General features: G+C 35.0%; 1 protein-coding gene across 2 annotated transcripts in view; it reads right to left on the bottom strand.

Moving 5' to 3' along the window:
- Positions 1–1,842: 1,842 nt before the first annotated feature.
- NAALADL2 (N-acetylated alpha-linked acidic dipeptidase like 2) overlaps positions 1,843–14,215 on the bottom strand; it is a 936,574-nt gene continuing 924,201 nt past the window's right edge. For both annotated transcript variants that reach the window (XM_032842372.1, XM_032842373.1), the window contains exon 14: positions 1,843–4,848. In XM_032842372.1, the coding sequence (XP_032698263.1) occupies positions 4,650–4,848 (199 nt within the window). In that variant the 3' untranslated portion in view covers positions 1,843–4,649. The remainder of the gene's footprint in view (positions 4,849–14,215) is intronic.

Genomic DNA, 14,215 nt, shown 5'->3' with positions numbered 1-14,215 from the left:
AGTATTTCTTTTCTCAAATAGCACATTGTTTAGCTTTCCCTTGGGTTACATTCATGATCTTGTGATGGAACAGTTATGTTGCTGATGTATTTATTCGAATATGTGGATCCATTTCCCTTCCACTCAACACGTGGATTGGCAGCTTAAAATAATTCTTTTCTACTAGGAGAATGTGTGGCTAAGGCACATTTAAATAGCCTATTAAACCAATGAGATGACAATGTGCTACCCTCAGAGAAAGCTTAATTTTTGGAGTAATTAATTACACATTCCACAGAATATCTCTTGAGAACATTTTTGGCTAGGTCTTCCAATTTATTGTGCAAATAATTATAGTTTTTCATTGGAGGCAAAGTTGCTGATTCATTATTAGGCAGATGGTAACAGATCATTGTTTATTTTATTTTCATGAACCTATTTTTTCAATGGGGAAATCTACTGTATGCCGTGTGTGTGTGTATTGTGTGTGTGTGTGTATTTTAAAAAGTCAATTAGTTTTTCTGAATCTTTAAGGATGATATAAAACTGTGGTTGTAAATCCCAGCACCTGCTCTTCTTTTATTTTCAGTGAAATTATACAGGCATTTTGAGGAGGAAATTGTGAAATATGTGGCTTCTCGTCTCTTTTTATGTCGTTTCATCTAGTTACCATGATATTTTACAATGGTACACTTATTTTTAATGCTTTTATAGATAGCTTCTAATTTATCTACACACGCCCACCATTGCTAGGGTGGGCCAACATCATAGGGAATGATGTAATTTGTTTCTTCAAACTCTTTAATTAAACTAGTAAAATGGCAGGCTACACAGTCTGATCAGTTGTGCGGAAATACATTAAAATTTTCAGTTACATCACGTTCTATAACCAAAAAATTCTTCTGATGTTTTCTGCAGCACTCAATGTGAGGAACACGGGACTGAATACCAGAGAACCCAGCAGGGAGACACCTCAGCCATTTTTATTAGCTGTGGAATTTTAGACAAGTCGCTCAACCAAATGTCTTCATTTCTAAAATGGGTTACTGTGGGGGTTCAGTTAGAAGAAACAAATATGAATATGTGAAAAAGTCTATGATACTGCCTGACATGTAGTAGGCACAGATGTTAGCTGTGTCTGCATCCTTTTTTTTTTTTTTTTTTTTTTTTTTTTTTGAGAGATGCAATGGTTTCTCTCTGTCTCTTTTCTTCTAATGGTGCCATTAACAGCAAAGTTTTGGGTCCTTCCTGTTATCGTGACTCTTTATTTGATTTACATATATTACCAAGTAATGTTTCTCAAGACCCAGGATCAGTGTAGATTAGAAATTCTTAAACTTAAAATTCAGTGTACTTGAATATTATCTGAGCAATCTTGCTAAAGATGAGCATTCCTCGGCCTCACTCCTCCAAATCCATATTTGGGAAATACTGATTTAGACTGCTGATTTAATACAAAGCTAAAACGTCCTCTCTTAGAAGCATTTTACTCAATGTTCTCCTTCCTAGTATCATGTAGAGACTCTCTCCATTTCTCCCAAGTACCCAGTCTTGGTGTCCTTTTCCTGGGTTCCCTGCGGGGACAGGGAACTATAGACAGTTCCGTCTATAGTCAGAGAATGAACGAACCCTTAATTAAAAGCAGTGATTCCATCCCAGATAGCCTCTGGTTAAATTGCTAGTTACATAGAATGCACTGGAAAAAAACATTTGTAGCCCTAGCACCTCAGGGAGAGAACTGGACATATTGCATGAAAAAGCAGAGACATTTAAATTCCAGTGTTTTTTAGTTTAGTATCTTTGCTACTAACTAACCCATGGACTATATCATGTTGCTAATCACTTTGGCTTCACTCACTTCCTCTGATGAGAGTGACAATGCTTTCCCTGGCTAAAGGTAATATCCTAGGGCTTAGACCAGAATGTCTCAGGCTTTCTTTTCATGCAACCTCCGCTTTTCCACAAAGGGCAGTAGCTCACTCATACCTTTCTTGAACCCAAATTTAAGTGGTGAATGTATGCCATATTTTCTTGGGAGAGTAACCATTTGTGACTCATTGTGCCCTGGCACCATTCTATAAACGAAGGATTGTGAGAAGTACCAGCCACCCGGATATCTCCACAACAGTTTGAACCTACTATCAATTCACCAAAAACACTTGTAATTAATTTGCATAGGATTTTATTTACTTGGATTTGTTAAGGAAAAAAAAAAATTAAAATGATATAAATTTAGAGGAACACCATAGCAGTGATGTTCTAGTTAAGAGGTTTGTTGTAGTCGAAGATCTAAAGCAGCATCTATAGAATTAGTGGACATCCATTTTAATTATAATTTACTTTCTTCACATAATCTCTTAAATAGACTAATAAAAACACACTAGTACATAGTTAATTTTAGCTTTTTTTTTTCAAATAGCAAATATATAATCTAGAAGGGAGAACACATAATATTGAGATTTTTATCTATGCAATGTGGTTTACGTAGGTATGCGATCTTTAGACAAAAACGTATAAACATGTATTTTGTGCTCTCGACAGTCTTACCGACTAAGGGAGTGAGTTTCCTTAGGATTTTGTTTTCAAATGATAAACTACCAAACTAATGATTATTTGCTTGTGCTTGCTTTAAATTCAGCTTCATCTTCAAAATGCCGTTTGGTTTATATTAACTTCAACTATAACGAAGAACTAGAAGGAACACATGAAAGCTTGATTAAATATGGAGGATCCCTTGGTAGAAAGCATTCTCTTATTTGGCCCTGAACAGTGTTTGTGTGTGTCTTTCCCCTCTGTTCTGCTATTGATTTCTGTGGACCAGAAATCAGGGCACTGACACTGAGGCACGCAAGAAGTTGGTCCTCTTAGCTTTTCCTTGTAGATACTCCTCAACATAGGAAATATTTTCAAACAAGCACACTGGTTTCAAAAAAAATGTGTAAGGTAGTTTCATTTGTCACTTAAAAATATGCGCACACAGGCAACTCATAGGAAAATGGATTTCTGCTTGAATTATCCAGCTAATTGCATCAACTCTCCTCTTTGCCTTGAGCATATCAACATTACTTATGATAGGAACAGCTGACCCTTATAAATCAATTAATCAATACTGATTAATTCTTTCCCCTCAGCTGTAGCTTTTCTTTAAACCAAGAGTAGGTTCATGCTTATCCATAAAAACTGGAGACTTCCACATACAGGCATTGGCTGTAATGTTGCCCTGGTGGAATATCTACAAAGGGAAGTGTGTCTGGGTGTTGTGTTAGGTGGAGACAATTCACATAAAATATACTGAGGGTACGTTTCCTAAGGGGAATTGCTTTATTCAATACCAAAAGAAAATTTCTAAGGATAAAGCTCAAAGTTCAAACTGTCACCTAACAGACAGAATGTTGGGCTTTTGGGGAAACAGTGGATGCTGGGGCCATTTCATGACAATGTCAGTATGAAAAACTTCATTTTCCACAGGAGAAAACTGAAGTGTGGGAAAGACACATTCTTGTAGTAACACTGTATTTTCTGCATAAAATTAGAAGCATGAATATTTGCTACACTTTCATCTTAGTCACAATGAAGGATAAAGAAGGAAAAATATCAAAAGCCTCTTCACAGAATTAAGAAGTTTTCCATTGATCAAACAACTATTTCTTTCATTGTAAGTCCTTTTTGTCAGTGGCAGAAATAGCAATTTGATGCTTTTCAAGATAGTTCGGGTTTTCAAAGAGAAACTTTGCTACTTTCCTGTGGAAATTACATGGTTTTCTGTTAAAACCGCCTTACAGGAAGGAGTTTCAGAAAAAAAGACAAGAAGGAATAGCGATGCAAAATGCCTTCATTTTAGAGTAGCTGGGTTTCAATGCTTCCAACAGAACCAACAGAAGAAGAAATCAGAAATATTTTCTCCCTCATAAGACATATATCACTCCTGAAATTTGTACAAAATCAACTGAAGCAAATTAGGGGTTTCAAAGCTAGTCACCTTATAAGTTGTTAGGAAAAAATTTGCATTTAAATTGCTCTGTGCAGCTACTTTGAGATTTTTCCCCTGGAATGTTTATGGCTCTTTTTTTCATTAATACTTAAAAAATACAATTTCATAACCAGTGTATTACTACATCTAGTTGTATTACGAACAGGCACTTCATTTCATAAAATAGAAACATTCAAAGTGGTTTTGGTCGACCAATCAGTCAGTCGGAATACTTGAATTCTTCATATTGAATACTTACTAGTGAAGTTAATCTGAAATCATATCAACTCTCCATTTCTATTACAGAAACTAGGTTATTAATAGCTTCCATTCCTATATGTTTTAACTTCCGTTCCTATATGTTTTATCCCTAGGAGTGAAGACTGTCCAGAACATCTTGGAACTTTCCCCCCCCACATATTTTATATATACAAAAATACAGCAGATTTCTTTTTAATACATAAATCTTAAGGATTATCTCAATAACTCGCTTTGACATATTCAGAGATGTCGATATAAGAAAATATTAAATGTGCAAAATGCTCTTTTATATGTACATTTAAAAACACGATGTCATAATAGCTTTAGACTTGTATAAAAAGTCACTGGGGGGAAAGTCTTCAATGTCAGAAAATCTGGTTAAATTAGAGCTTTTGCTTGAGGAATTGTAAACAAACTTTTTAAAATGCTGAGAGTTTACTCAGTTCTTTCCAGCCAAGACATCCTCGAACACATCAAGTCCTGCTTTGAAGTAAACCTGAGCTGAATTAATGCTGTTCAGCACCTCTGACAGGGCTTCTTGAAGACTCTCATTTGAGGCAAGTAACTGGCAGCGCTCCTGTGCTTCCAGGAGGATTGAAAACTGGCTTGTCTTCTCATCAAGGTGGTACAGGATATTTCTAAAGAGAAATAAGGAATGTGTAAATGTCGTAGGCACAGTGCTCTTTTCATATCAAACATCATAATAACTATTTCCAAGAAACAGTGGCATTTGCAGTAAATGAAGAAATTATATAAATACCATATCATCATTTTCCAACCTCTCATGAATTGAATGCAGACATGGGTCATCAAGTTTCCTATAGTGGTGAGAGATAATTAGACATTATATGCCCCCTCATGGAAGTGTACAATACTATCTGTGAAATAGAATGAAGTAGTTTTGCTGAAAAAGTTGAATCTGAATCTGATGAAGCTTCTAAATCTAATTGCTAATAAATACGAGAGACAGAGAAATACCTTAAATGATGCAATGATGTGTCATTAGCAAATGGGAACCATGGGAAACTCTGTAGGACAAATCACCCTGCTTGTCCACAAATAATTGCAATAAAAAATAGGTGAAGGAAAAACCTCCAGACTAAGGTTTGCCAACCTCGGCCTCCTTGACATTTGTGGCTGGGTGATTCTTTTTTGTGCAGTTGTCCTATGCATTACAGGATGCTTAGCAGTATCCCTGGCACCCACCCACTAGACACCAGTAGCTCTCTCCTTTGGTTGTGTCATTGAATTCAGGCTGCTGTAACAGAATACCAACACTGAGTGGCTTGACCAACAAAGGTTTATTTCTCACAGTTTTTGGGCTGGAAGTCTGAGACCAAGGTGCCAGCATGGCTAGGCTCTTGGTTGGAGTCTTCTCCCTGTTTCCATTCTCACAAGTCCCTCTATGGTGCACACACACACACACACCCACACACACACAGAGAGAGAGAGAGAGAGAGAGAGAGAGAAATCCTGTGTCTTCTCCTCTTTTTATAAGGGTATTTGTCCCATCATGAGGGTCGTACCTCCATGAACTCATCTAACCTTAATTAGCTCCCAAAGTCCCCACCTACAAATACCACCATGTTGGGGTTAGGGGTTTAACTCATATATTTTGGGAGGATACAAGCATTCAGTCCATAGCAGTTGTGAAAACCAAAAATGTCTCCAGACTGCCAAAACTGTCCCTGACAGGGCAAAATTGCCCCTGATGGACAGCTACTGCTTTACCAAAAGAAACATATCAACCAGTCATGAAGTATAGACTTTACCAGACTTTTACTCAAACTGTTTAAAGAATGAGAAGCAGTGCAAAATTGACTACTAATTGAAGATTTGTTAATTATTAAGGAATTGTTAATATTTTAGGTGTGATGATGTTATCATTGGTATGTTTTCAAAAAGTGTCCTTATTTTCTAGAAATACATAGAGTAATATTGTAAATGAAAGATTATATTGTGTCTAGGATTTTACTTCAAAACATTTGGGAGGAAAAATGGGAGTGGAGCCCTGGACAGTATAGATGGAACAAGATTGACATTAGTTAAAAATTGTTGAAACTGGATAATAGAATGTATTATACATTCTTTCTTCTTTTGTATATATTTGATATTTAGAATACTATCTTCTCATAAGTGTGGAGTGTATATTAAATGGTGCCCTGAAATTTATCCAAATTTCTTAGAAAGAAGAATTTGGCCTTGAGCAAATCTACCGTGGTCCGTTTTATCATTGATAGATAGAAAGAGATGCATTTTGGCAGAGAACTATGAATTATTACATCATTCCACTTATTCCCAGCCCAAACTAGGTGAAATTCCATGGTCTGATGAGAGAAGCAGATATAAATAATTAAAATACAGGTGTCTATCAAATTAAAAATGAAAGGTATAATGATAACAGATGACGTGTTGCCATTGAAAAGGGTCAGAAAAAATTTCATAATAGAGAATATTTGAGCATCTTCTTGAGTCACAGGTTACAAAGGCTTAGGAAAGGAAACAAGGTGGAAAGCAGAGACAGCACCCTATGCAAGAGGGATAGTATATCCAAAGGTACACATTTCTAAAATAGTTTGGTCTGCCCAGTAAATCAATGTCAGTGTTTCTGTATGAACAATGTGCAAGGCCAGTGGGCAGCTATAGAGGAGCTGGGAGAAGATATCCAGCCATCCTAGTGACCCTTCTGTACCAAGTGAAGGATATCTCACTTTTTCTGAAAGGCATAAGAAAGCAGTGAAAGGTTTTAAGCAAAAGAGAAAGGTTATGAGATTTTATTTGGCATGATCACTTTGTAATATAAAGTCTGGAGGACCACTTAGTCCAGATGAAAGGTGACAAAGATGTTAGTTACAGAGTGATGGTTAATTTTGAAAAGATGAAGGGCCACGGTACAGATTTAGCTACCTTATACTTTCCCTGACACTAACCTCCACTTAGAGAGAGTTCTGAATTCTTGTTTTCTATCTCCTCCAAACTCCTCTACCTCAGCTTCTCCCAAACTTACCACTTTGTATTCTGTGGTTTACGTAATCTACCTAATCACTCATGCCAGAACCCTGCAAGTCATCTCTTTTCCTTATGTATCTAACTGGTCTCTGACGATATTGACTTCCCCATCTTTTCAGTGTTTTTTCTTCTCTGCTATGTGACACTGCACCCTATATTTGCAAGGATATGCCATGATATTGCTTTCACATAGGGTTGAGAAAGACATTACTTCTTTATCAGGTCTCATTTAGTGTTGTGAATACAGGAGATCTTTAGTCATGGTGATTTAATTACCTAATTTTTTATCAGGCTTAGTTCAGTGATGGGAACTTAATAGATCCTCAATCATATTGGTATAAATTACATCAATCCACTTTGTTTTGCATTTTAAGCTTTAAATATTTAATAATAAAACTGTCTTAAATTTCTGACTTTGGAGAAAAATTTAAGTTAACAATAAGTACATAGTGGGAGGCAGTAGGGCAGAAGATCCTTAAACTCAGAAGCTATTTCATTGAATTTTTCAAAACAGATAATTTAAAATGAGAACTATCCCTAATAATCCAAGATCCTTGACTTTTGTGCCTGTGAGTAAACTTGGCATTATACGAATTAAATAGAGCAGAGCAAGAAAGGTACTTTCTAGATTCCAAATATTCTTGAATTCAGGTATAAAATTTGTATTAAGAAACATATATTCCCTGAATATGGGAGGGGAAAAAACATCTTCCAAACGGAGTGGCAAGTGGATCATGTATAATTCTCTGGTCACAAATTGTACTCAGAAAAATTTGCATCTGTTTCCACAATTAGAACACTCTTTTTAAAACAGAAATTTCCCTTCTGCCACTTCCATAGTATTCATAAAATTAGAGATATTGTCAGAAGAAGCCATTCAACCATGCTAATCATATAACCCATTATACATGTACATACATACAGTATCCATACGTACATGTTTCTATGTGTAGAAGTTTTTATTTTATTAAAATAACGTAAAATAGTGAGAATTAGTGAAATACCTAATGACAATTTCCCTAAATATTAGTTTTACTACTTTTACATCATTAAGGAGGGTAGGAAATAAAAGAAACCAAATAATACAGAGGAACATTGATACGACCATGGAATTTTTCCAAATGGAGATAAAATTGCCTCAGATAGTCACATGTATTCTCCTACCTGCCACAGCCTACACAAAAGTTACTTTTTTCATCTTTACATAATCTTTTTCGATTGCCATTTTTAAAAAAGGAGTGGGTTTTTAGTGTCAGGATACCTACCAAATGTGTGTGTGTGTGTGTGTGTGTGTGTGTGTGATAAAGGAAAATTACTTAATAACAGATCTTTTGAGGATAAAAAGTTTAAAATATATTTAATTATTCAATCAATTAAAAGTACTCTTTTATAGATAACTTATACTGTTTGCAATAAGAATAACTAAATTAGTTTAATAGAATAGTTTTAAGTTCTCTCCTTCTACTTTGTAAGTTTTCTGTTTAACTATAAATAGTCCACAGCAAATATATTTCCAGAATGTAAGAATGAAAAAGATATTTTGAAAAGCTGTACCAAATAGTTCCCATTCCTGAAAGGCATATTGTTAAGCATGCTGACAAACAAAAGTATTATAATCTTCATTATCCAGAACTGCCTCTTAAATGAGTTGAATGAGTGCAATTAATATATTATGGGGAACATGTTTAATAATTTTTATACTAGTATAGTGACCTTTCCACATTTTCAAAATCTACTGGCACAAAATACATCCCTACATATACATTCTATGGTTATTAAATGTTAAATATTATTAATATTAAATTTAATGATAAGATATTAATAAAACATGCTCATAAAAGGTTACAAGATTAATCCCTCAGTGACAATTCATTTAATCATGAGCACAATCTCTAATATATATATCTCTAAAATTTCAGCATAACGACTATAAAGTATCTAGAAGGGTAATAAGGTAGAAGAATAAAAAAAAATCCTTAAAAGGATGTTTAGGTCTAAAACACAAGAAATATAATTTCTCTCTCTCTTTTTTTTAACTGGAAAGCAATACATGTACTTCTTAAAGACCAATGCAATAGAGTCTGTAGTGTGCCAACATTTGCTTTTTCTAAGTAGTAAGCAGCACAGTAACATACTTTTATAATGACTGTAAACAAGCCAAGTGAATAGAAATGGATCCTTTTTTGGTTTGTGAAATTCCACGAGGAGCTAAACACATTTCCATATGCTACATGATTCAAGTAGTAAGCTGTGGCAAGCTATTATGTAAGATAAACACTCATATCCATTTCTACCCAAATTGGATACAAATCAGCATAAAACTACAAATATTGAGATTCTACTTGAAGATAAATAACCAGATTCTTTCATCATAATGTAAGAGAAAACTTTCATTTTGGGGAGCTGCTGATATAGCTTAAGTTAGTTGATCTTTATTGTGATAGAAGTTTTTTTTTTTACCTGGATAGATTGCTTTATCTTATAAACAAATTTGGGATAACAAAAATATCTTTTTTAAATTTTCATGAAAAAAATAATTTTTTCTACTGATTTCCAGAAGTAGCTCATCTTTTCCTATCTTTCGTGTACTAAATGTGTACTGATTTTTAAAAGATTTTATTTACTTATTTGACAAACAGAGATCACAAGTAGGCAGAGAGGCAGGCAGAGAGAGGGGGAGAAGCAGGCTCCCCACTGAGCAGAAAGCCCGATGCAGGGCTCCATCCCAGAACCCTGGGATCACGACCGAGCCCAAGGCAGAGGCTTAACCCACTGAGCCACCCAGGCACCCTTAAATGTGTACTATTTAGCTTTCCACTTATATAAAATAAATTTCTGTATTTGGAACCCTTTCTCAAAAAAGTATCCTCATAGTATTTTAGTTTTAATATTTGAATGGAAGACAAAAATCAAAGCCCAGCCATGTTTTTACATTTCACCACATACATTTTCATGTATTTCTTAGTTCTCAGAACTTTCTTACACAGTCAATCATTAACTCCAAGTACCCCCAGATTATTCTTGGGGAGACAAAACTACTATACCATTTTTAATATGCAAATGATTCTTGCCTTTGAAAATATTTTAAATTAGATCAGTGACTCTGGTGGAAGCTTCTAAGCCAAAAGCTCTTTGTATTCTCATAAAAGTCTCCAGAATTAAATCTCAAATAAATGGAGTTAAAAGATTTCAATAACATATCCTGTATCAGGGGCACCTGGGTGGCTCAGTGGGTTAAAGCCTCTGCTTTCGGCTCAGGTCATGATCTCAGGGTCCTGGGATCGAACCCCGCATCGGGCTCCCTGCTCGGCAGGGACCTGCTTCCCCCCTCTCTCTGCCTGCCTTTCTGCCTACTTGTGATCTCTGTCAAATAAATAAATAAAAATCTTTGAAAAAAAACCAACATATCCTATATCAGAGTATTCAAATATGTCTTGCTTTTCTCAATGATGGGTCATATTTTTCAGCTTAAAGTAGACTGGGAATTGGCAAATAACTAGTCAAAAGTCACATGTCTGGCAGGAAAATAGGGTGGAAAGAAAGTAAGAAAATACACTTGAAAAGTTTCCATGTTAACAGTCTACCTTTTATAACCACTAAGGAATTATATTCCTTAATGAACCATTCCTGCTCTTACACACACCTGCTTTAGTCCAGTTCAGAAAGTTACCTTGTAGAGAGAATGGACTGTGTTATTAATTCAATAAATCACCATCTTATTTGCATACACACAACATGTATATCAGTATGGCATGTAGAGACATCAGACCTAATTAAAATATTATTTAATTGAAATCATTTTTGTAGTTATCGTGTTTAAAATAACATTAATTCCACCCTCATGCCTATCTTCCCTCATCTGTAACAATTTGGATCTTATAAATGTAATTCATACAGTCATCCTGACCCACACACAACACAAAGAGACTACTAAAAGGAAAGTGTAATACATTATTGATGACACTAATGAAATTATAACACACATCACTCATTTTAATGGGTCTGTTTCAATGACACATCACGGTGACCAGGAAAGAGCAGTGCCAAACTCAGAAACCTAATTAATAACTCCCGTAGCATCACTGAAGGAGATGAAGCATCTTTACTCAACTGACAAATCTTTCCCATTCAGCTAAGGCAAAGGCAAACTGAAGAAAATGAATTTTGAAACAAAGGGAGCTAAAGTCTTCATGAGTCATTTCCTTGTGTGTGAATTAGCAAATTAATGATGGAAACGATGACTCTCTTTCAAATGTTCCTTCTTATATCCATAAATGGTCATAGGATGCCATCCATCTTAAACTTGAGTTAGCATTCATTATACTTCATGTTGAGAAACTTCTAAATGAAATCACAGAAAATAACAAACTATGTCTTTCAAAACTGGGTATACATGCTGCATATGGAGGAAAAAAGTCCAGCTCAAAATTTACAATTGTGGCTACTTCTTTTTAATTATTATACTAACTGTATTCCATAGTTAACAGTGGATTTTTTGTAGGTATATCAACATTAGGAAAGACCACTGACTTGGATACTATGTTCATGAGAAGTCACAAAATACATGGCTACACTACTTATAGTACAGATCTTTTTCAACAGAATTTGAAGTTGGTCTATACTTGGAAAAGCAGAACGAGAATTAGGACCTTTGTGATATCACCAAGCCATAAACTCACTCCATAGACAATTGAGAATGAAATAACATGTGTAGATTGTTTACAAAAATGGCTTTCATTATTCCCCTCCTATGCAGGCCTCCTCAAAATATGACTGTAGCTCCAATCCACCAACAAACGGAGTCTATTCCCTTGCCTGCTGATTCTGGTTTGGCCTTAATATTTGCTCTGACCAGTAGAATGTGGCTTATGTGGTGAGCCTATGCTTCAGAAGGTCTGGCACACTTCTTCTCTTTTTTTGGAAGCCTGTCAAACCACCATGTGAATGATCCTGTTAGCCTGCTGGAAAAAAAGAGAACACAGAGAGAGAGAGGAGCTGTTCAGCTGAGTGAGGCCCTCCTATACTAGCTAGCCCCCAGCCAAGCTGGCAGCCAAAGCACTGGGTACAGACATAAACAAAGCAGAAAGAGACCCAGCCTGGCCCAAATCAGAAGAATCACCCAGCTGAGTCCAGCCTAGATGGCCATATTGAAGAATTACAGACAAAATAGAGTTTTTTAAGGTACTAAATTTGGTGGTAATTTTCAATGGGGCAATAAATGATTGATATGAATTATAGTGTTCTTCCTCCTCGTGGGAAGGGAAAGGTTAATGTTGCTAGAGGAATCAGTTCTTTTTTCTCTTTTAATAGCATTAATACATTTAATACAATGTATGCTGTGGATTTGACTGTTCTTTAAGTGACTAGCTGAATTCAAAAGACACTCTTGAAAAATCATGCCAAACAGTCCCCCAGGATGTATGCGTTACAAAGAATGTGTTTATTCATTTGAAGTTTTAAAACCTGCTTGGACTATCAGGTGAAATTTTTCCACGAACAAAAAATAAGCTAATCATTATGGCATACTGGGCTTTTTGGTTTATTTTGTTGTTGTTGTTTTGTTTCATTTTAATATGGATCATCTTGCTGAGGTACAGCCCAAGAAATGAACAAAAATAATTCTGTTTGCATTAAAATTACATATAAAAGACAGCAGAGGAAAGTAGAAAGACTTAACAACTGTATTCCATGTCTCAAGACTTTTCAGTCCATCTAACTATATTATTTCTCAAGAGAAGTTCCCTGAGAAGAGGATATCTTTTAAGATATTCAGGGCAGACTCCCTTGAATGGCACAGTGCTTAATGGCTTACCTATAAACAAAAGTTATATTTCTTCACTTGAAAATTTCCCATTGAATCAAAAGGGGTCCCAGAAATCAGACAAAGATTAACACATCCTTAACACCTTCCACAATTTGACCATTTTTTTCCTCACACTAACGTAATTGTTTCCTTGTCTTAACGTCATTATTGTTTTTTGATTCCCATTTTATTTTCCCTGTATGTATGGCTTAGACCTCAATATCTAAGGGAATTATCTTTCTTAACTCGCTTAGAACTCATTTTCTCTTAGTATGGGAGTTTCTATCATCAGCACCCTCCAAGGACAATTTCATTTGAATGCCCTATAGGCACTTGGCAATTAACATAAAAATACATTTCCTTTAATCTATACTCCAAATATTTGCATTTTCCCTTTCTCCATTATTCTTTCCTTACCTTCATTACCTTTAGTAAACAGCAATGCTGAGGTCACAAAACCAAACAAAATAAGTAATTCAGGCTTTTCTTCATTTATTTTTTTTATTTCAGTAATGAAAGGAATGTGAAATATTTGTTTTGAAAAGTTCACTCTAAAGGCAAAAGTTTATAATTTAGGCTGTGTTTATTTAAACAAAGTGAGTAATTGAGCCAATATTGATCTTTTTGCTTATTCTACTCAACAGCCCTTATTAAACAGGTGCTTATTCTACTCAACAGCCCTTATTAAATAGGTGCTCACCTATTATTAGGTGCTCAAGGATAGAAAAGAGTTAGAAGTCTATGTTAAAAGCTAAGCACATAATGAATAAATTATTATTTTAATGTATATTTATATAATGCATTTAGAATGCATTCTATGGTATGAGATTATTTAATTTCCTACTTTACAAAACTTTTCACCTTATTTTATATATATTTGTATATGTATGTATATGTGTGTATATATATATATCTTAGACTATTAGAAAATATTGGTTTTGTTATGAATTTTTTTGTGTATCTTATCTCTCTATGTCATATATTCTTTATCGGCATACAGTACCATTTCTATAAGTATTCTACCCAGTGTTCACCACATGTCTTATGGTTTGTGGAAAAATCTCCAGGGACAGACCTCAATAGTATCAGTTAAATTTGGTTCATCTGATTCCAATCACCATAATATTGATTCAGATAACATAGTCCTAATCAAGTCAGCATATGGTAATTCCTTAATCAAATGGATTATTTCA

Source organism: Lontra canadensis, unplaced genomic scaffold (genome assembly GCF_010015895.1).
Source record: "Lontra canadensis isolate GAN:19392208 unplaced genomic scaffold, GSC_riverotter_1.0 scaffold129, whole genome shotgun sequence".
Lineage (NCBI taxonomy): Eukaryota > Metazoa > Chordata > Mammalia > Carnivora > Mustelidae > Lontra > Lontra canadensis.
This window is presented reverse-complemented; position numbering and strand designations above follow the sequence as displayed.